The sequence below is a fragment of the Fonsecaea monophora genome (genome assembly GCF_001642475.1).
Source record: "Fonsecaea monophora strain CBS 269.37 chromosome Unknown Scaff161, whole genome shotgun sequence".
Classification (NCBI taxonomy): domain Eukaryota; kingdom Fungi; phylum Ascomycota; class Eurotiomycetes; order Chaetothyriales; family Herpotrichiellaceae; genus Fonsecaea; species Fonsecaea monophora.
In genome coordinates this window covers 1-17,400 of record NW_019174092.1, presented here as the reverse complement: position 1 = coordinate 17,400, position 17,400 = coordinate 1, and the positions used below count along the sequence as shown (strand labels likewise).

Here is a 17,400-nt window from a genome sequence, read left to right as displayed (position 1 = left end):
GGAAGCACTCCGTGGCAAAGATGTGGCAATCTGAATCTCGAGTGCGCATCGTGTGTTGATATCGCCGCCGGTCGTCGTTCGCGGAGGACGCAGCAGCGGACGCCGCTTCTTTGACTGCAGCACGATTACAAGTTCCTGGGTGGCAATCTTGGCAATCGTTGATCGGCAAGGCGACGATGAACGGAACGCGCGGGCTCCATTCACAGCTGACCTTGTCGGAGGGTCGAGTATGAGTTTCCGGACTGAAATTGAGCATTCAATTTTGAATTTGGTCTTCGAGATACCTGATACGGCAAATACCGCACGAGTGCTGGCTCGCAGTACATTTTCTCTCTGGCCGTCTGCAGGATGTGGCAGTTGGAAAACGTGGTTGTCTCAACGACAAGGACCACCACTCTGGGGAAATATCTGGTTGCCATAGCCCGACACCTCCCGCTCAGCAAAGAGGTGGTCTTTGGTATAAAATACCTGGAGGAACTCTGCTTTTCGGAACCTAGAGTCTCCATGACCGGCGCCGTGATCCCTTTCATGTCAATCGCTCCAGGGACATGCTCAAATCGCAAAACGAAGCGGAAATCCTTGAATGACGAACGTGGAATCTGCGCTGCGTCCGCACAAGTACAGTATGACCGCTGCCGCGATGTCGGGCTGCCATCGTGATGGTGGAGGGTTTGTAGAGCCGTAGCATTCCTCGTGCATCAACAGTCCAGTCGCTCATTGTTTCTTTGGTCGATTGACGCGGTCCACTCTCTCAATCCTGGGCTGAGAACACAAATCATGTCAGGAATGGCACAGGTATTTCGTAAAATAGCAGCGTTTGGCGGGCAGGTCGGGTGGGGGTTATGGGATACCAGATGGTCTCAAAGAAACAGTATGCTCTGGATTGGACAATCTCAGAGACTTGAATCATGGCGAGGACTTTCTCGGAACCAGTGCGACCGGTCTCGTGGCGATTGTTTCGATCAAGGCACTTCGAGCCCAGTTTTGCTCTGGCCGTCTCTACGCTGAAACACGATTTCAATATCTGAAACTCGTACGTGGACCGGGCTGCGCCGTTTACAAATGGTTCCAAAGAAGCCACTACGGTTCGGCAATATCTTGTTGAGCACAGAGATGTCAAACCCTTGGCTGAAGTTCAAACACACCGCACGCGTTACTCTGGAATGACAAACACTGCCGATGTCGCGAACTGGGCGACTCTCGATACTTGGATCTCTTTTGGTTCAGTGACCTACTGAGAGAATGGTCTTGGATCCGTTGATCTCACACTGCTCTTTTTTCCGGAGGCGTCGGCTTCTGCGTAAAGCGGCCACCGGACCGCTAGCCTTGCGCTTCTGGCTCCTCGACGGCCCGAAGTCAATCCTGCTCAATTCAAGGAGAGTCAGCTCCGAAGCTGTGCCCCAGTGCCAAAGTCCTCGGCTTTGCTTTCTCAAGAAAGGGCTTATCATGCTTCATCGGCGCCACATACAACGACGTCCAAGGCACTGAATCGCTCATCAAATCTCTGTCCAAGGATTCACTCGCCGCGATTTTACTCGAACCCATGCAAATGCTCGTTTGGATGCCCAGCCCGACCGTCGCAACAAGTCGGGTCACCGTGTTGAATAGTCGAAGTTCCCGAAATCTCTGACGATATTGGGTTCAGCAGCTGTTTGGAGAACCTAGTATTGAGAAGCTATCGTTTTTTACGGAATCTCTCTCGCCTGATCGAAACTCCATTTGGGAGGTGATGGCGAAAGAGAAAACTCGGCTGAAGTCGACAGGATCAGGCAACGTCCCCGCCGAAATTGCCCAAAAGGGGGAGAGGGACATGGCTTGAAAGAGAAAAGGAAAAATGGAAATTACATTGACGACCGATTAAGCGACAGAAACCAGATTTTGCAGCGGATCTGCATTTTTGGCGCACAGAAACGATCTCGGGGAGGGACTTGGAGACGAAGTTCTTCGAGCCGTTGGCGATAAACCGGGAGAAATGATATGAAAACTCGGAATCAGTGCTCAGAGAAGGCTGGACGGAGAGAACGACATCGCTGGCGAGGTAGGCGAGATGAGAACCGTGGAAACGGCGTCGAGGTCGAAGATGAATCGGAGATTAGTTTGACATACAACTCAGCAACGACGACGTTGTGCACAAGTGGCGCGAGTTGACGGCCGACATCCTCGACCATGGCAAACGCGCCGCCATCGAGAAGTGTGTTCTCTCGCTAGAAGATATTTCCGACGTCAGAGACCTCGCGAATCTGCTTCTGCTTGTTCTGTTTCCCTGGCGGCACATGCCTTGGGCGGGACATTGTCATCATCATTCTCATGGCCGAGGTTCTCATCCTCCTCAAAGGAGGCGATAAACACAATCTTCTTGGACAGTGAAGCTCATTTTCTCTTGGCAGGAACGTTGATCTGGTTTGGGGATAGACAGGGATGGAGCAAGAGGAGTGAAAGGGAGGCCGGCCGAGTCAAAAGGGAGGTGTTGCGGCGATGTTGGAGTGGTCCCTGTTGTTGTTCGTTCTGCAGGCTGTTCAGACTGCCTCTTCACGCGGGAGTTTCCTCCATTGCCACCGCGAGACGATAGTGAGCGGCCGTGATCTTGAACCCACTCCCCTAGACGAAGGTCGCTATTGCCACGATAATGTTCCGCTCCTAGAGAGTGCAGTGGTATTCATAGTCGAGTTAGGCGTGGAGGGTTTATCGCTTGTTGGTGGAGGTAGGAGTGGTCGAGTGAAGTCCAAGGCGGAGGCTGTAACTCGCTTAGTCCTTGGAGACATCGAGTCGGCGCGGCTAAGTGTACGGGATTGGAGCGGAGGAGGGGTGAGGGCTACAGGAGGGTCAATCCCTGGTGTAGGTTTTCGAGGACTGTCCCCGACCAGACGTGAAGATGGTGTCCGGCCGGTTTTCGAGCGCTCTCCCTACTCGCGAGTGCCCTGAATGATCCTCCAATCCGGAAGACCATCGACAGTTCCTGTCTCACGGTCCGAGAAGACATACAATGCGCGAATTTTTGCAAGCGAACTGTTGATCGACAGTGCCGTCTTCACCCCTATTTTCACGCTTGTTCGTCGAAATTGGGCATGGGATCGTCCTCCGCATTATTTTTCCGATGCAGTGCCACCTGGTGCTACCAGTTCTGGTAATACTGTCCTGGATGCAGCCGCAGGCTTGAACATGCTGCGCCAGAACGACATGCCTCCATACCAGAATGGCAACCCACCAACCCAGCCGTCTCATCCCAACCAACCGTCGAACCCATAGGCATGTGTTACAGGAAGAAAGGCCTCAGAACCCAGAGCTCATGGGACATCAGATAGATCAAATAGACCAACAAAATTGTCTACCTTTAAACGTCGTTGGAAAAGGTTGGGATCTTGGTTCACTTCGATGGATCTGTAGAGATATGTTGGTCATTGATGCGTAGTCCACGGTAGTGGTACGCACTGTAAGCGGAGGAGGAGGGAAATGTGCATATGCGTCACAGCAATCTCTTTGTTTGTCTGCAATGAGCTGTGCTTCTCGTTCGGCGGCCATTACCTGAAACATGTTTGTCTCGGGAAGCGACCATCGAGGAGGCCAGAGGTGTCAGGAAGGTGACGGAAGATACGATGGCCACGTTGGACCATTTCTTCCTCTTCGTCCAGTTGATGGCTTTCCCCGGGTCATTTGGGCCGTCCCAGTTCTGATCACTTGCAGCTTGGCTCGCCTGGTTGAGGAGCCTTTACGTGCTAGGGGTTGCGATCGTCGAGTTGCATGCCAATCGTAGCCAGAATGCACGCCGGAAAGACCCAGGCCCATTAGTTTCCACCTTCTAAAATCCAAGCAAGAAGCAGCCGAGCCCCAATCCCCCCAGACAAGAAATGATCAAGAGCAGGCGACCGGCCTGCGCAGCCAATGTAACAATCATTGTAACAAGCATTGTAACAGTCGTTGTAACAACCCATGTAATACTCGTTGTAACAGTCGTTGTAACAGCCCTTGTAACAGCCCTTGTAACAGCCCTTGTAATGGGAGAGTCTACAGGCTGGAACGTGATTGGTGGAATCTGCCTGTATAATGCACAGGATGACACTCCTACCTCCTGATTGACTGGATCTCAGACACTGGGTCTGAGAGTGCCTTTCTTTTTCTTTGATCCTTCACAGGATCCTTCACAACACACAGAGATAACTGGACGGACAATCAAGCAAGCAATGGAATCTATCTAATCAGGATCTTCGCTGCTGTTTTATTGTTACTGTACGATAGTCGTTACCCCTAACATCATGCCCACCGCCGTACGAGTTGATGCCTCTGGCTGAGAGCCTCGCCCCAGCTCAGTAACAGTATTAAGATGATTGTGTGATTCACACGAAGGCGTTAATTACTACCTAGTTCAGGGACCATCATACTGCTCCTCAGTTCTGTAAGTAGCATCATCATGCCTGATGGCCTTGGACTCTCTCTTCATCCTCTCATTTGATGAAAAATCTGGAGGACAAGAACTCCTTGTCAGCCTGGCCATATCGAATTCGAAGAGCCAGCTGCATGTCCTTGGACTGGATAGTGACACGTTTAGCGTGGATGGCGCAGAGATTTGTATCTTAGATAACACATCAGTATTGTAACAAATAAGGTAACCATCAAGGAGATGTACCTTCGAAGAGCCCGCAGAGGAATGCCTCGGAGGCTTCTTGCAACGCCTCAAGCGCCGAGGCCTGGAATCGCATATACCGCCCCGATACCTCGCATATCTTCCTGACTAGGCGTTGAAAAGGAAGCCTTGGAATGAGCAAGAACGACTCTCGTTGATATGTCCTGATTTCTCGAAGGGCCCGGGCTATGATTATAGTCAGTGGCAATGTGATAAGTGTGATGTAACAGCACCTGGACATACTTCCTGCCTTGAAACGATAGGGCCTCTTCTTCCGCTTAACTGGCGTCTTTCGCGCTGTCTTCGCTCGATGCATGACTGCATCAGCAAGACCTCCTCCGCCTTGACGGTGTTTACCATTTTTAGATGGTATTTTGAATCGGGGCCGCGTAGATTTCCTGCCTGGGCGCATGATTTCTGTTGTTACCGTTGCGTGGGCGACTTTTGTGACAACGGGCCAGTAGGACTACTACCAGGCGTTATCTGACGAGCTTGTTACATTAACTATCACAGGAAGGAGAGCAAGAATGACTTACTAGTGGTTGGAAGATGATGAAGAGAGTACAGAGTTAAGAAGATGATAGATAAAGAGAGAGAGTGAGACAAAAGGGAGAATTTAGAAAATTCAAGAGGGGAGGCAGAAAATTTCACTTTACTCTACTTTTGCCACGAACCGCCAAGGATAACTCGCACGTGACAACTACCAGACACGAGTGCCAGCTGAATTCCTGTCAGCGGGGGTCTTTATTCGCGTTTCGACATTTTTACGTCCTGGCTGTGCTCATTGTCGGCATGCTTGTGGCGAAAACGACGACCCCCAGACTTGATGATGAGTCGGGCAACTCCTGCGCAGGAGCCGCAATCCTCTTGCTTCAGGCCGTGATTTGCAATATCTCGGACCACGGCCGTATGCGATGTCAAACTTCCTTTTTGATACCGACGACCTTGCCCCTGCCGATCGCCTCGATCAGCCTGTCCAGCCTGTCAGTCTCTCGCGGGAAAGGGGTCCCAGGCGCTACGATGTATCACCCTCGAGGCTTTCAATGGTCAGAGGGCGGGAACGCCATAAACGGGGCAACACTTCAGCCCGCGAACGCTCCATCGGACGAGCCTATGACCCAGGCGGCGAATTATACCCTTCCAGCAACCCCAAATTGACGTAGAATGTCAAGGGTAATGTCAAGGATGGCAGTCATTCAGACTTGCTCGTATGGGTTCAAGTTCAAGAACGAGCTGGATGGTCTATTCCAAGCCGATTACCAGTCCGTATGATGGGCACAAAAATCAGGCTATTCATGCTATTCCGGACGCTCTACTGGGTAATGGTAGCCATCTAATTGACTGTTTTCAGATCATCTTCGTTTCGTGGTGGTGGACGACGCCTCTGCAGCCAGAATTCCATCAACGTCCCTCCCCTCCTTTCGCCAGTACCTCTCCAAGATTGACGTGTACCGAGAAATTCCCTTCAACTCTCGTGTCCTTGCTTTCCTATTTCCCGCCATGGCCCGTACGAACACTGATGTGGCGCCATGGGACACCAGGCCTCCGCAGTCAATGCTCCCCGAAAGCCATGGCCATCTTTGGAACCACCGGAGGTCCCATGAATACTACAAGCCGTCAGCAGCTCTCGCAATCTCGGGCGCTTCATTACATGGCTCCTCGGGACACACCCAGCTTCCTGACGATGACGATATAGCGCCTTGGGAAACGCGATCCCCAGGCACATATTTCAGGCACCCGGCCACTGAAGTCGCCTTATCTCAATGATTCTGGCGGCTGGGATGCTCCAGGTTTGTCAAGGCGTCCGGATACCGCCAGAATGAATACATCAGAATCGTATATTTCGGATTACAAGGGTGCGCAGAGTGCTTGATGATCCAAGGATCGCCAAATTCAGATCCTCCCGATGCGAATGTCTCTTCCAGCGAAATGAATCCAAGGTAGAAGATATAGGTCAGAAGGTGAAACCGGCAGAGCATCACCGGAATGCAAGTTGGTAAAAATGGGCGGATGAGGTAGTCAATGGGGTGGTCCTACGTGGCACTGAGTGAAAAAGGGCGCCGATGTATCGGCGAGAGCGTGTTATCACTCCCCGTCCGCCCGGCTCAAATTCCCGTCGTAAATTGCACAGATATCCGCAATCCAAGGTAAGACGAAAATGGAACGGAGAGCGCTAGCCCCATATCTACGCTTGCTCTGTGTTGTTCTTACGGCGACCCTTCTGTGGTTGGGCTTCGTTGCTCACAGCCCGTCTCAAAAGCTGAGTTTGTTTCCTACCAATGCCCAGGGACAGGCTGAATAACTGGACAGCATAATGGCCTCGTCACGGCGAGGGCTGCAGAGGCGACTACCTGCTGGGAGCCGAAAAGGTCGATATCACTGGGTAAGGACCATGCAGATATGTGCCAAGGGAGCGCATGCTAACCTCAACTTATTCAGACCGGTCGTCGAGATCAACTTGAGATTTGGCGATTTTCTCCCCCAAGACCAGACCAGCCCAGACCAGACCAGACGCAGAGAGGAAATCGACGCAGAGAGGAAATCGACGCAGAGAGGAAATCGACGCAGAGAGGGAATCACCCGCCGGGGGTTTCCGCGGGCCCGCGCGCAAGAACGAGCCATGGTTGGCAGATACGCTAGACAGACACAAAGACACAGACACGCGAGGTGTGGACTCGGTACGTGTATCTGTCGGTATGCTCTCGGTTCGAGCATGTGTCTAACGAGTGCTGGAGCTGACGAGCTGACGAGCTATGTATGCATGCGCGGCTGCGGACCATAGCTTCATGGACTCACGGTCGACTCACGGTATGCTCATGGCCCTGTGTCTCCCTCGATGATGTCTCCCTCGATGATGTCTCCCTCGACGATGTCCCCTCGACGATGTCCCCCTCGACAATGTCCCCCTTGACTACGGCTCCCTCTAACACGTCCCCCCCAACGATGTCTCCCTCGTCCACGTCCTCCTCGTCCACCTCCGCCTTTTCCTCGACGAGCGGCAGCAGCCGCGTTAGCCTGCGCTTCTTGTCCCTGCACTCGCCGACTCTCATTGTCCCACGTCCAGAAAAACGCCACACCCCTGACTGGAGCGGTCTTCCCATCTTGAGTGACCGACTCGTCTCGTTCCGCCCGCTGAGTCTGACGACCTCCAAGGTAGAAAAATGGCGCCATCACTTGGTCAGAGACTGTGGTCTGGACGAGAAAATACTTTCCAGATACGAGCCCGCGCGGTGCCGCGACGCGTCCCAATTTTAACGCAGTAAACCCCCCGAGCAGATGGCGAGTAGCAATGCATGCTGATGTTCCATAATTGAAAACCGGGTCTCACGTTGCTTTGGTCGACTTTGTGAATCGGTTTCCTCGAATTTTCTGACCAGGGCAATATCTACCATCAATTTCTGACCAGTCTCTCTCCAAAGGCCGCCGAGGAACCGTATGTCGACAAGAACCTCGAGAGCAAAACGCAGGAAGAGGCGATATTTGGGCACCTGGGATGTGCATCATGATGGGCTGTGACGCGGCGAGGCGCAGGCGGAAACGCTGTGCATGCGCTAGAAAAGTTTCCGATTCGTCGCCACAATCATATCGAGCATTTGGCGGCCAGGCTAGCGATGCACATATGGACTTCAGTCGGCCCTCATCCATCTCACGGGGACGGGATGGGACTTCCCCCCACAAGAGCGAAGACAGTGGCCGATATTGACCGCTGCAACATGCCGATGTTCCATTCCCCGCTGGCGCCGGCCCTTTTCCAGGGCGTACATAGTCTCCTACTTTGACGAAATGACAAATCGCCTCCCCTCTTGGCTGTCAGCTCCGCCATCTTTACCGGACGCAGGCCTTTTTCCCTGTTGGCTGGAAGTCTTGTCGGCAAGAGGTTTGAGAGCTGTGCAGCAGTAGCATCTTGTCCTACGGGTGCAAACAACAATCAATGCTGCTCAGAGCTATATACCACGATGACTCGCGATCTTCTGGGGGAAGGAGGACGAGGGAAAGCGAAAAGCAAAGCAACCGTTGTCTTCTAGAAGGCGAGGGGGAGCTTCCCAAGAGCCTCAATACTCCATCTTCGGCCCCATCACCAGCAGAAGCAAAAGAAAAGCGCTGTGAAGCCATGTAAGAAGATAACATCCTACATATTCGGTATATCCCCTCGTACGACGACGAGGACGTCGATGCCGCTTCCGCGTTGGCGACCTGCGCCCCTTTCCAACATGGATGCGGGTTAGATGAAAGGTCACCAATGCGGGCAGTCTATGTGAAGAGCACGCTGCGCCAATGAGGGAGACGAAGAGCTGTGAGACGCGCGTTGACCTGCCGTTGTTGCGCTGTTTGCGAATGGTCATCTCAAGACCACTGACAACTCCCCGAAATCCGGGCCACGCACGACTCGAAACGCAGCTGTCAAAGCTGAAAGTCCTATCTGAGAAGCCCCAGAGACATCGCACCGGGTAAGGGCGGGGTTTGGGAGAGTGATACGCAACCTGCGCCTGAAAACCTCTCAGACCACGAGCATTGGCCTTGTGATTACATGCTTGCCATCCACGCTGGCCAGAGGCTGAGAATCGTCGAGATTGTCGATATCTGCTACGGAAAGCATGCATCGTGCCCTCGCGCCCTTCGCTCGGGTTGGTGGGCGGGGTCTTTCACCCCCTTCCCTGCGTCGACGACGAGGTGGCCATCGTTCTTCTGAACAAGGAAATATCAACGCGACTCACCTCCATATCCCCAAAACTATGTTGCCAGAATCTGAGTCTCTTCGGGAAGTTGTTCGACCAAAAATCCCCGTCCCTCCCTCGCTCGCTCGCTCAGCCGCGCACGGGGCACCGGGTTAACATACGCGACTACGTCTTCGCGTTTCGATTTGATACAGTTCTTGCATCCCCAAATCCGAGGATCACTGGTTGAGCTTCCATGACCAGAGCACTATTCACGCTTGATGGAAGAAAGTGAGCTTCCCGACATGAAAACCAGGAGACAGAGGACGGGAATATCTGGGTGGTTGTCCTCCAGTCCCCGTGATTGAAAACCGTCAGATCCAAACGAGGGAGTCCCGTAGGTATCCTACACGGGAGAAGACAAGTTCCCAGTTACTCGAGTCTCGCCGAGTCTGGCGCATGGCAAAACCGGACAATTGCCACCGACTCGACTGGGTCCAGGTTCGCGGCCACCTGAAAGAAACACGAGTCGGACCTCTTTCGACATGGACCTCTTCGTTAAGATTTTGAGACATTGCAATCCGTCGTCTCTATGCGTTGGCTCGTCTGATTACATCCTCTGTACCGGAAGTTGCGCAAGTCATTGTCCGCGCGGTTCGAATAGATGCTGCTGTTACGAGTCGCTTTACATGTGAGGTGCCAGCAGCGAACCCGAGGTGGTTCACTTGGTAATAGAGTAGTGGAGCTGTATAGCAGAGACGAGACCAAGAGTATAGTGTACGGGACTATACGTAAAGCGTATAACCGAAGGAAGTCGATTATCTTTAAACGAAGTTAACTACGAAGGATGACTATATAGAGAAAAGACTTTGGTGTCGCTCTCTTGTGCTCTATTGTATCCAGAGCAGGACCGAGCACAGCAGATCACCACACGTGAGCTCTCTTATGTCACCGTCCCGGCTGTCCTTCCTTCCTCTTGGTCTGGGGTGGCCGCCTCAAAGGCCTGTTCGTAACAGCTGCTCCGTTTGTCCATGCAGACGGCCCATCTGGTTCAACATAAGCAGAGTCAATAATCGGTCTCATCTCAAACATGGTTCGTCTCCAATGACGGCCGACGGAACGACACAAAGTTACCGCCTCCGCCGAGGAAGAGGATGTCAACCAGCCATTCCTCTGCAGCCAGTCAGCGGAGGCCGACAAGTCGGCTAGTGAAGCCATCCTCGTTGTCAAGACTGATCTGACTTCTTATACCAGAGCCTCATGGCCGTTGAATCAAGACCCAGATGGCCTCGGTCCAAAGCTCGTGGTTAGAGTCCGCGACGGGCGTCGTTGCAACTCTCTTCATGTGCTTAGACACACCCTGACCCAACTCCGTCCCCTCGCCACCTCCACTATACCCGACCCTCAGCCTTTCCCACCCTTCTTGTTCCGACCATGACAGCAGTCACCATGCCCACGACCACCACCTTCCCTATCCCAGACGGGCTTGGTGCCTCTGCCTTGGACAACCAAGGGACCGTATCCCAGTCTCTACCCCTACCTCCTCAAGAGATCGGCGGCGGTTGCTTTGTCTTTCACAATCTCACCGAATTCCACACCAGGCCGACACGTATTTGCCTGGATATGCGCTAATTGTCCGCGGGTCCCAATGCCTCGTCTCTGGGGGTTCGGTCTTTCAAATGGTTCTAGAGTAGGTGATGAGCAGACAACGATTCGATATCGAAGGAGGTACTAACTAAGCGTTCTAGTTTACTACTCTCGAGTGTCTTTCCTGGCACCGACCATAATTTCTCGAAGCTGAAAGACTGTTACAAAGACTGTTACAAAGACTGTTACAAAGACTGTTACAAAGACTGTTACAATGGATATTTGTAGTATCACAAATCGAACACATCCGAGTTGCCTCCGCAGAGCATCTGGGAGATGGCAATGAGGAATCGGTCGACGAGGAGTGACGGCGAGGCCATCGCGGTGAACCTCCCTTCTTTCGAGAGCAGCATCGTCGAGCCTCTATCCTCTCTCTGCCCTCTGACCCAAATTGAGACGTGAGGTTTGCTCAGCGCCCTTTTTCAATTCTGTGACCCGACCTCACCACTACCGGATCGGGGCGCACACGCACATATTCCGGAAAGGAATCTTCTCCCTCTCTCCTTTCGCTTGCATACACGATTCAATCCCTTAACGCGGAGGAGAAGGAGCTTTCGAATTGCCATCTAACTGACCCCGCGGCTGCCGATCTCATACACAAGCCGCAAATGCCTTCCGGGTACAGAAGCAGAATAAGCAAGGCAGCAAAGACATTCTCTCCGTCCTCTCCTCATGTCCTCTATACAGATCTGGAAGCCGGGAAAGCCTTCGAGAAGGCTGTCTCGATCCAACAATCGAAAATTGAGGTGCCTCAACGGCGCCGAGGTTAGTCAAGCGTCCATTAACACGCACGCAAGGACCTCCTGCTCCCCAGTCAATGATGGGTCAATCCTCTTCCTCGTCGGCGGCGTCACGTCCTGCGTAGAATGTGTAGAAATCACTTGATCCAGTCGTTTTTCGAGTATCAGACAGACATGAATCCCGATCATACTCTGTCTGCGCGTCCTGGCAGGATACTCATGGGATCGAGTGACAAGGGGGGGAAAATCTCCATTACAATCCCTATTTAGATCTTTTACCTCTATGACTTGGATGATGAAAATTCCAGTGAATGTGGCGACCGGAAACGCAAAGAAAGAGCTTGAATCCAAACGGAACTTGAGATTCACCAGACGGGTTCAGCAAAACGGACTTGAATGCTCCGTCTTCAAAGGCTTCAGCGACAAATTCAACGACGAGGAAGACGACGCCAGCGGCGGCTACCTGATGCATCTGTCCACGCCGATGAGGAAGATGGTGACGTAGGCGGATTGAGATCCGGCCCTCGCCTCATTGCGGTGAACGGAAAATGGGTATCAGTAGCAGCGGGAATGACTTGCCTCGGTTTTGGAGCAAACTTTTGGGTTACTGTTGTGTCTTGTCTGCTTGTCCCTTTACGTCTCGTCAGGGTCAGACTTGCACCATGGAATCAAGAAGATAAAAGGATGAGCAAGCCTTACGACAACAACTTCTTCAAGGAACGTGATCGACAAAGGCGTCGCATGAAATTCTCGTCGACGAGCTCCAGAAAGTCTAAACACGGTGACGAGCTGCAGGTCTTCCAGTTCATACTCCGACTTTGGGATAACCACCGTTTCATTGACCCTCTTGATAACCGTTCGGGATAGATCTCCTTCCAACCATCATCATTGGGATCCGAATCACTGTGCTCTTTGCTGCCTCTTCATGAGGAAGAAGCGATAGCGGAAGCAACAGAAGGGGCAGGAGCGGCAGTGTCTGTTTTTCTTTTTCTTCTACTTGCGATAAAATCGAGGTCCGCAAGGATTCCGACTCGATGGCTCCTCAAGAACGCAAAGCCTTCAAGAAACTGTCGCAGATTGCCTTCCATCAGAGAAAAGCAGATCATACTTTTGAAATCCAAGACTTGTCAGTCATTGATTGATCTCGGAGGTTTGCCATGATATCGGCACTTCACAATCCAATGCCCTATCGATATGTCCAAGCCAAGTACTCGGTACCGAGAGAGTAATCGAAAAACAAGGAGCTGTCGCTTTGGAGATGTGAAGACAAGAATGACCAAGACAATGAATGACGATCTCATGGACGTCCGAGGTCGAGCATCAGATCCCAAACGCCGCAAAGCTATCTCTGGCTCCAACGGACGATATTTTCAAGTCAAGAAATGGGTTCAGCTGCCTGTTGCCGTGGCCGAGAGGATGCCACAACCAAAGTACCTTGCCGATCGCCGACCGGGAATGAACAGTCTCTACCAGGATGCATACAAAGCCACGAATGGATTTGGAACTTTGGCAGACATCGTCACTTCTGCAACGAGGAATGGAACTACCGGATAGGATCTGAGTGATATCAATCCTGCTAGTGCTCTTCCCCGAGGCGAAATTTCTGTACTGCCTTTGGCCGCAACAGGAGGTCGCTGCCATGGCGAAGGCAATACACTACCGGAGGTCCCTGCAATTGAAATACGCACAAGACTCTTGCCAAACCTCTATACTAGGCTTATAGCTCCCTGCGGACCTTTCTCAGATCAACCACATCCTTTCAGACATGTCGTTCTGAAGACCTTGAAGGCACAACTCCTCATCTCGTGATCCCGGTCGCGGCACAGCAATGGTGTGTACGGGTACTCCGTTTCCTCATACTGGATCAGCACAGCCCGCGCACCAACAGCGGCTTGTTGGGCAGTGTTTGCGAGGATCATGCCGATGGGCTGACCGGCCGTAAACACTTCATCTTCGGCAAAAGTCATGCCTGTCGACGCCCCCCCGTCTCAACACACACGCCCGCCCTCTGCCTCCCACGAGTCCCATCCTCTGTGATTATCGGTCATGGTGCGGTAAAGGATGATAGGAGCATGCCTGGTGGCTCTTGAAGGCCGACCAATGTGACTCCGGTGCTTTCTGTAAGTGTTTGCTCCTCCTCTTCATGGCGGCGTATGCTCCTTCAGCCTCCGATCTTCGCCTTTCCGTTTCTTCGTGGCGTCTACGCCTTCTCTCTTCCTTGGCACCGTCTTCCTCGCGTTACACACGCAGCCTTCTTCGCTAATAATCGAGCCATTATCACCGAGAACCGCGTCAGCTCAGGGATGCACTTGAGAGAATTTAGGGTGGACATAGTTCCTTGTCTTTGATATTCATATATATCTCTCCAGCTAGGTTCAGAGAGTGCATCACTAACTAAACTGCAGAGCCTGTCCTCGCTTTGAAGGCCTTTCTTCCGAAGATCTATCCGTCGCAGAATTAACATCATTCTAGTGTCAAAGAGCCTTCTCAGTACGGCCGCGAATAAATTACCAACAGTCCGATGCGATCCGCGTCATCATCATTGGCGAATTGTTTGGTTGTTTCTTGATCATGGGTGTTTCTTGATGGCACCTAGAGCGGACGTTCTGTGACCTTTCCCGCCCACGGAAAGTCCGGCAGCTTCGCCAGGTGGTCAAACGGGCGACTCAATACAAGCCACTGGTTTCGGTTCACCATGACTCCGCAGCACAATACTACAACGCCACCAGCAGCGAGTAATACGCCGTGAGCGATTGAGGACGAGGTATTCGCCAGCGGACTATCGGGTCTCGGCGATCCCCATCGCATCTCGCGAGAAGTACCCTGGGATGACCGGTCGACGACCGTCCTTTCGGTCAGGGTGAGGAAGCACGAGATGCCATTGGCGAAGCAAGGAGCGCTAATGCAAGAGGAGGTGCACGGACCACAAAGTGATCGTGGTGCAAGGGGCGCTAATGCACGAAGCTGGTGTACGGGCCACAACTGTCACTCACGATATCTTGTGGTCCGTGCACCTCCTCTTGCATTAGCGCCCCTTGGCAAGTCCTTGACTGAGATATACATCATGTGACCATCATTCTCTCTTCTTGTGGCGGACCTACTGAGGAGGCCTCTTTGCGTTGTTTACAGGTTGCAATCCTACTCTTCCTCCCACCTACGGCCAGGCTCTAATAGCCCATGGCTGATCAGGTAGCCTATGCATGCAACAAAAACGTCGGCGATGGTCGAATCATGTCTGTTCCCTAACCCCGAGTCCCGACTCCGCTGGACCGATCCCCCTTCGCCCCCCCGTCGTTCCCAGGTCCGCCGTTGAGCGTGTTGCAGGACATGTGCCACTCCTCGGCCATTTCCGCAAACCCAGGAAGAGATTACGAGGCCCCAAGCACCAACAACGCCGTGTCGATGCTAATGACGAGCGAGAGAAGGTCCTTTTTCCACCTGGAGCAGTTCAATGGATCTCTAGGTAGTTCGCTGGGTTGAGGAACAAGCACAATGTCTGCATTGCAAGGAATCAAGGCTTGCAGACAACCACCAACACCACCAACACAGCAGCATCACAGTAGATGCCTTGTTTCCAGGGATCCAAATGGACGCCTTTTGTTTCGCGGGCAAGACTTCCCGCCATAAGAAGCTGGACCTTGCACCCACGAAGAACACAAATACGATACTCCCTTCGCCTATCTACGACCACTACGCTTCACTAGTGTACTACACGCTTCAAGAAATCAACACCTACTTTACTCTTACTACCAGCAGTGACACAGGCCGCTGCTATTTTTCCATCCCAGAGGCGTCCCTCCTCCCTCAACGCCTCTACCGCCGAGGAGTCGTAGACTCCCGCCGCCGCCCTCACTCTCACCTCCGCTAGTCCAGCTATGTCGATGAAAGCGTTGAAGCCCGAAGAGATCGTTGCCGGTATCAACAGGAAAGTCGAGTTCCTTATAGAAAGCCTTGCAGTCGAAAAGAAAGAGAAGGAAGCACTTCAGGAAAGGTTTGCTGGGCTGCAGAGCGAGCTCAATGCATTACAGCAGCATCACAGCACCAGCGAGTAATGGGTCTTGGGCTATGGGCTGTCAGGTATCAAGTATCGGCCATGGGCTATCCATTGTAAGCCATCAGGTATCAGCCATCGGGCCACGGGCTATCTGATCAGCCCTGAGACGCCCGATGCAACCGACGGCGCACTGTTCTGCGAATAGTCCTGTCCGCTTAGCCTCCAGGAATTAAGTCCTGCCATTAGGAGCTCTCTTAAGCTGGAGCTGGAAGTAGAGTTAGCATTCGTCACATCTATGATACTGGTATCCAATCTCGTCTTAGTCAAGCGAGCATTGCACAAACTCGAAAAGCCGCAGAGCATGAGATCAAGGCATTGCGCGTAGTAGAGCAATGGTATAAGGGATCAGGCGAAGATTGAGGGCAACAAGGACATAGTCGAGAGAGATGAGGAAAGAAGCAATGCAAGCTCAACCTAGAGGCTATGCCATTCGCAAGCTAAAGCTGGCTGAGGCGGCGCGAGCACCCCTTGTCAATCCACCAGGATCGCAATGGTTGGCCTTTGGCTCCTCTAAAACCGGGCAATTACTTGTATGGGAGTATACTTCCAAGTCAAAGGCGGCTACGATGGTCTCCGCAATCAAGTATGGGCCTTGTACAACACGTCGGATGCGAAGACCGTGCTCACTGATCAAATTCATCCCATCGCCTGACAGCAACCAGGAGAAGAGTGACTACCCTCATTTTCGAGACACACGGATGGAGAATCATTGTCTACCCCAACGGCTACTCCGGCTCCATTGTGAGATACCCTTTCGCTCTGAGCAGGACCGTTGGGTTGTGTACGTTAGGATAGAAGGCTCAAAGAAAAAGGTCACAATCTCTGCGATGTGTCTGACTGTCACGAGCAAGAGAAGAATTCCATGACCAACATCTTTGATGAGAGCGCGATCCGCACGGGGCTCTCTATCAAGCATCAAGTGTTGGCCATGAGATATCAGCCATGGGCTATCCGTCAGAGTATCAAGTATCGGCCATGGCATGGCCAAAGGAGACTCAAACCCGTACGAGCCTGAGATTGCACCCTGACACCAGCAAAGTTACAGACACCACCATCAGGGCTATCGGCGATGGCATTGGGTTATCTATCGGTCATGAGGGTATCAACCAAGGAAGACTTAATTCACACTCTGAGAGTTCACTCGGGGCTCCCCAGAAGGCAAGACCCGACCGAATCCGTACGCTCGATGAGGAGGATAGATCGGCCAGGTCTAAGGTTCCACTACGAGCTTTTCAACGGCAATAACTTTAATATACGCTATTGGAGCTGGAATCAGCGCGGCTACTGCTAGCCTTGGATGTATCGGAACTCTCCTACGCGGAGGGAGATCCCAAGTGACCTTTGCATGATAGGTGGTCTAGTCACCGGCAGCCTTTCGGGTGGCAGTGGCCGACACCTTCGCGCGCTCTACATACGCACCCTACGCTGTGGTGTTCTGCTCGGGATCAGCATAGGGCATCAGGGTCCCTTTTTAGCCTTTCCCCCCAATCCAGGATGTTTTGCCGGTGTTCACCTATCACTGTGAATGAACACTCGACTGGCGGGTCTTCCAAAGATACCCACTTTGTCTGGCTGCAGCAGTTCAGAACTGAAGAATCGTTCACAAGACTTGCTCTGCCATTGTTCCTTTCACCAAGTCCCACCCTGTGGTGAGAGAAGAGAGAAGAGGAATACCGCGAAGGAGGG

At 52.5% G+C, this 17,400-nt stretch overlaps 6 protein-coding genes across 6 annotated transcripts; 4 read left to right on the top strand and 2 right to left on the bottom strand.

The window, feature by feature from the left end:
• Positions 1–2,922: 2,922 nt before the first annotated feature.
• Positions 2,923–3,246, top strand: AYO21_11464 (hypothetical protein; the record flags this gene model as incomplete). The annotated part of the gene is made up of 1 exon (XM_022661356.1): positions 2,923–3,246. The coding sequence occupies one exon, from the start codon at positions 2,923–2,925 to the stop codon at positions 3,244–3,246; it is 324 nt and encodes a 107-aa protein (XP_022506330.1).
• Positions 3,247–4,439: 1,193 nt separating this feature from the next.
• On the bottom strand, positions 4,440–4,934 carry AYO21_11463 (histone H3; the record flags this gene model as incomplete). The annotated part of the gene is made up of 3 exons (XM_022661355.1): positions 4,440–4,567; positions 4,622–4,804; positions 4,862–4,934. The coding sequence occupies 3 exons, from the start codon at positions 4,932–4,934 to the stop codon at positions 4,440–4,442; spliced, it is 384 nt and encodes a 127-aa protein (XP_022506329.1).
• A 2,115-nt stretch (positions 4,935–7,049) lies between these two features.
• Positions 7,050–7,668, bottom strand: AYO21_11462 (hypothetical protein; the record flags this gene model as incomplete). The annotated part of the gene is made up of 2 exons (XM_022661354.1): positions 7,050–7,254; positions 7,415–7,668. The coding sequence occupies 2 exons, from the start codon at positions 7,666–7,668 to the stop codon at positions 7,050–7,052; spliced, it is 459 nt and encodes a 152-aa protein (XP_022506328.1).
• A 3,054-nt stretch (positions 7,669–10,722) lies between these two features.
• Positions 10,723–12,165, top strand: AYO21_11461 (hypothetical protein; the record flags this gene model as incomplete). The annotated part of the gene is made up of 2 exons (XM_022661353.1): positions 10,723–10,882; positions 11,969–12,165. 2 exons carry the CDS (start codon positions 10,723–10,725, stop codon positions 12,163–12,165), a joined length of 357 nt encoding a protein of 118 aa, XP_022506327.1.
• Positions 12,166–12,694: 529 nt separating this feature from the next.
• AYO21_11460 (hypothetical protein) lies at positions 12,695–13,214 on the top strand (the record flags this gene model as incomplete). Its single annotated transcript, XM_022661352.1, has 2 exons — positions 12,695–12,786; positions 12,902–13,214. The coding sequence occupies 2 exons, from the start codon at positions 12,695–12,697 to the stop codon at positions 13,212–13,214; spliced, it is 405 nt and encodes a 134-aa protein (XP_022506326.1).
• Positions 13,215–15,246: 2,032 nt separating this feature from the next.
• On the top strand, positions 15,247–15,712 carry AYO21_11459 (hypothetical protein; the record flags this gene model as incomplete). Its single annotated transcript, XM_022661351.1, has 2 exons — positions 15,247–15,452; positions 15,529–15,712. 2 exons carry the CDS (start codon positions 15,247–15,249, stop codon positions 15,710–15,712), a joined length of 390 nt encoding a protein of 129 aa, XP_022506325.1.
• Between the last annotated feature and the right edge of the window lie 1,688 nt (positions 15,713–17,400).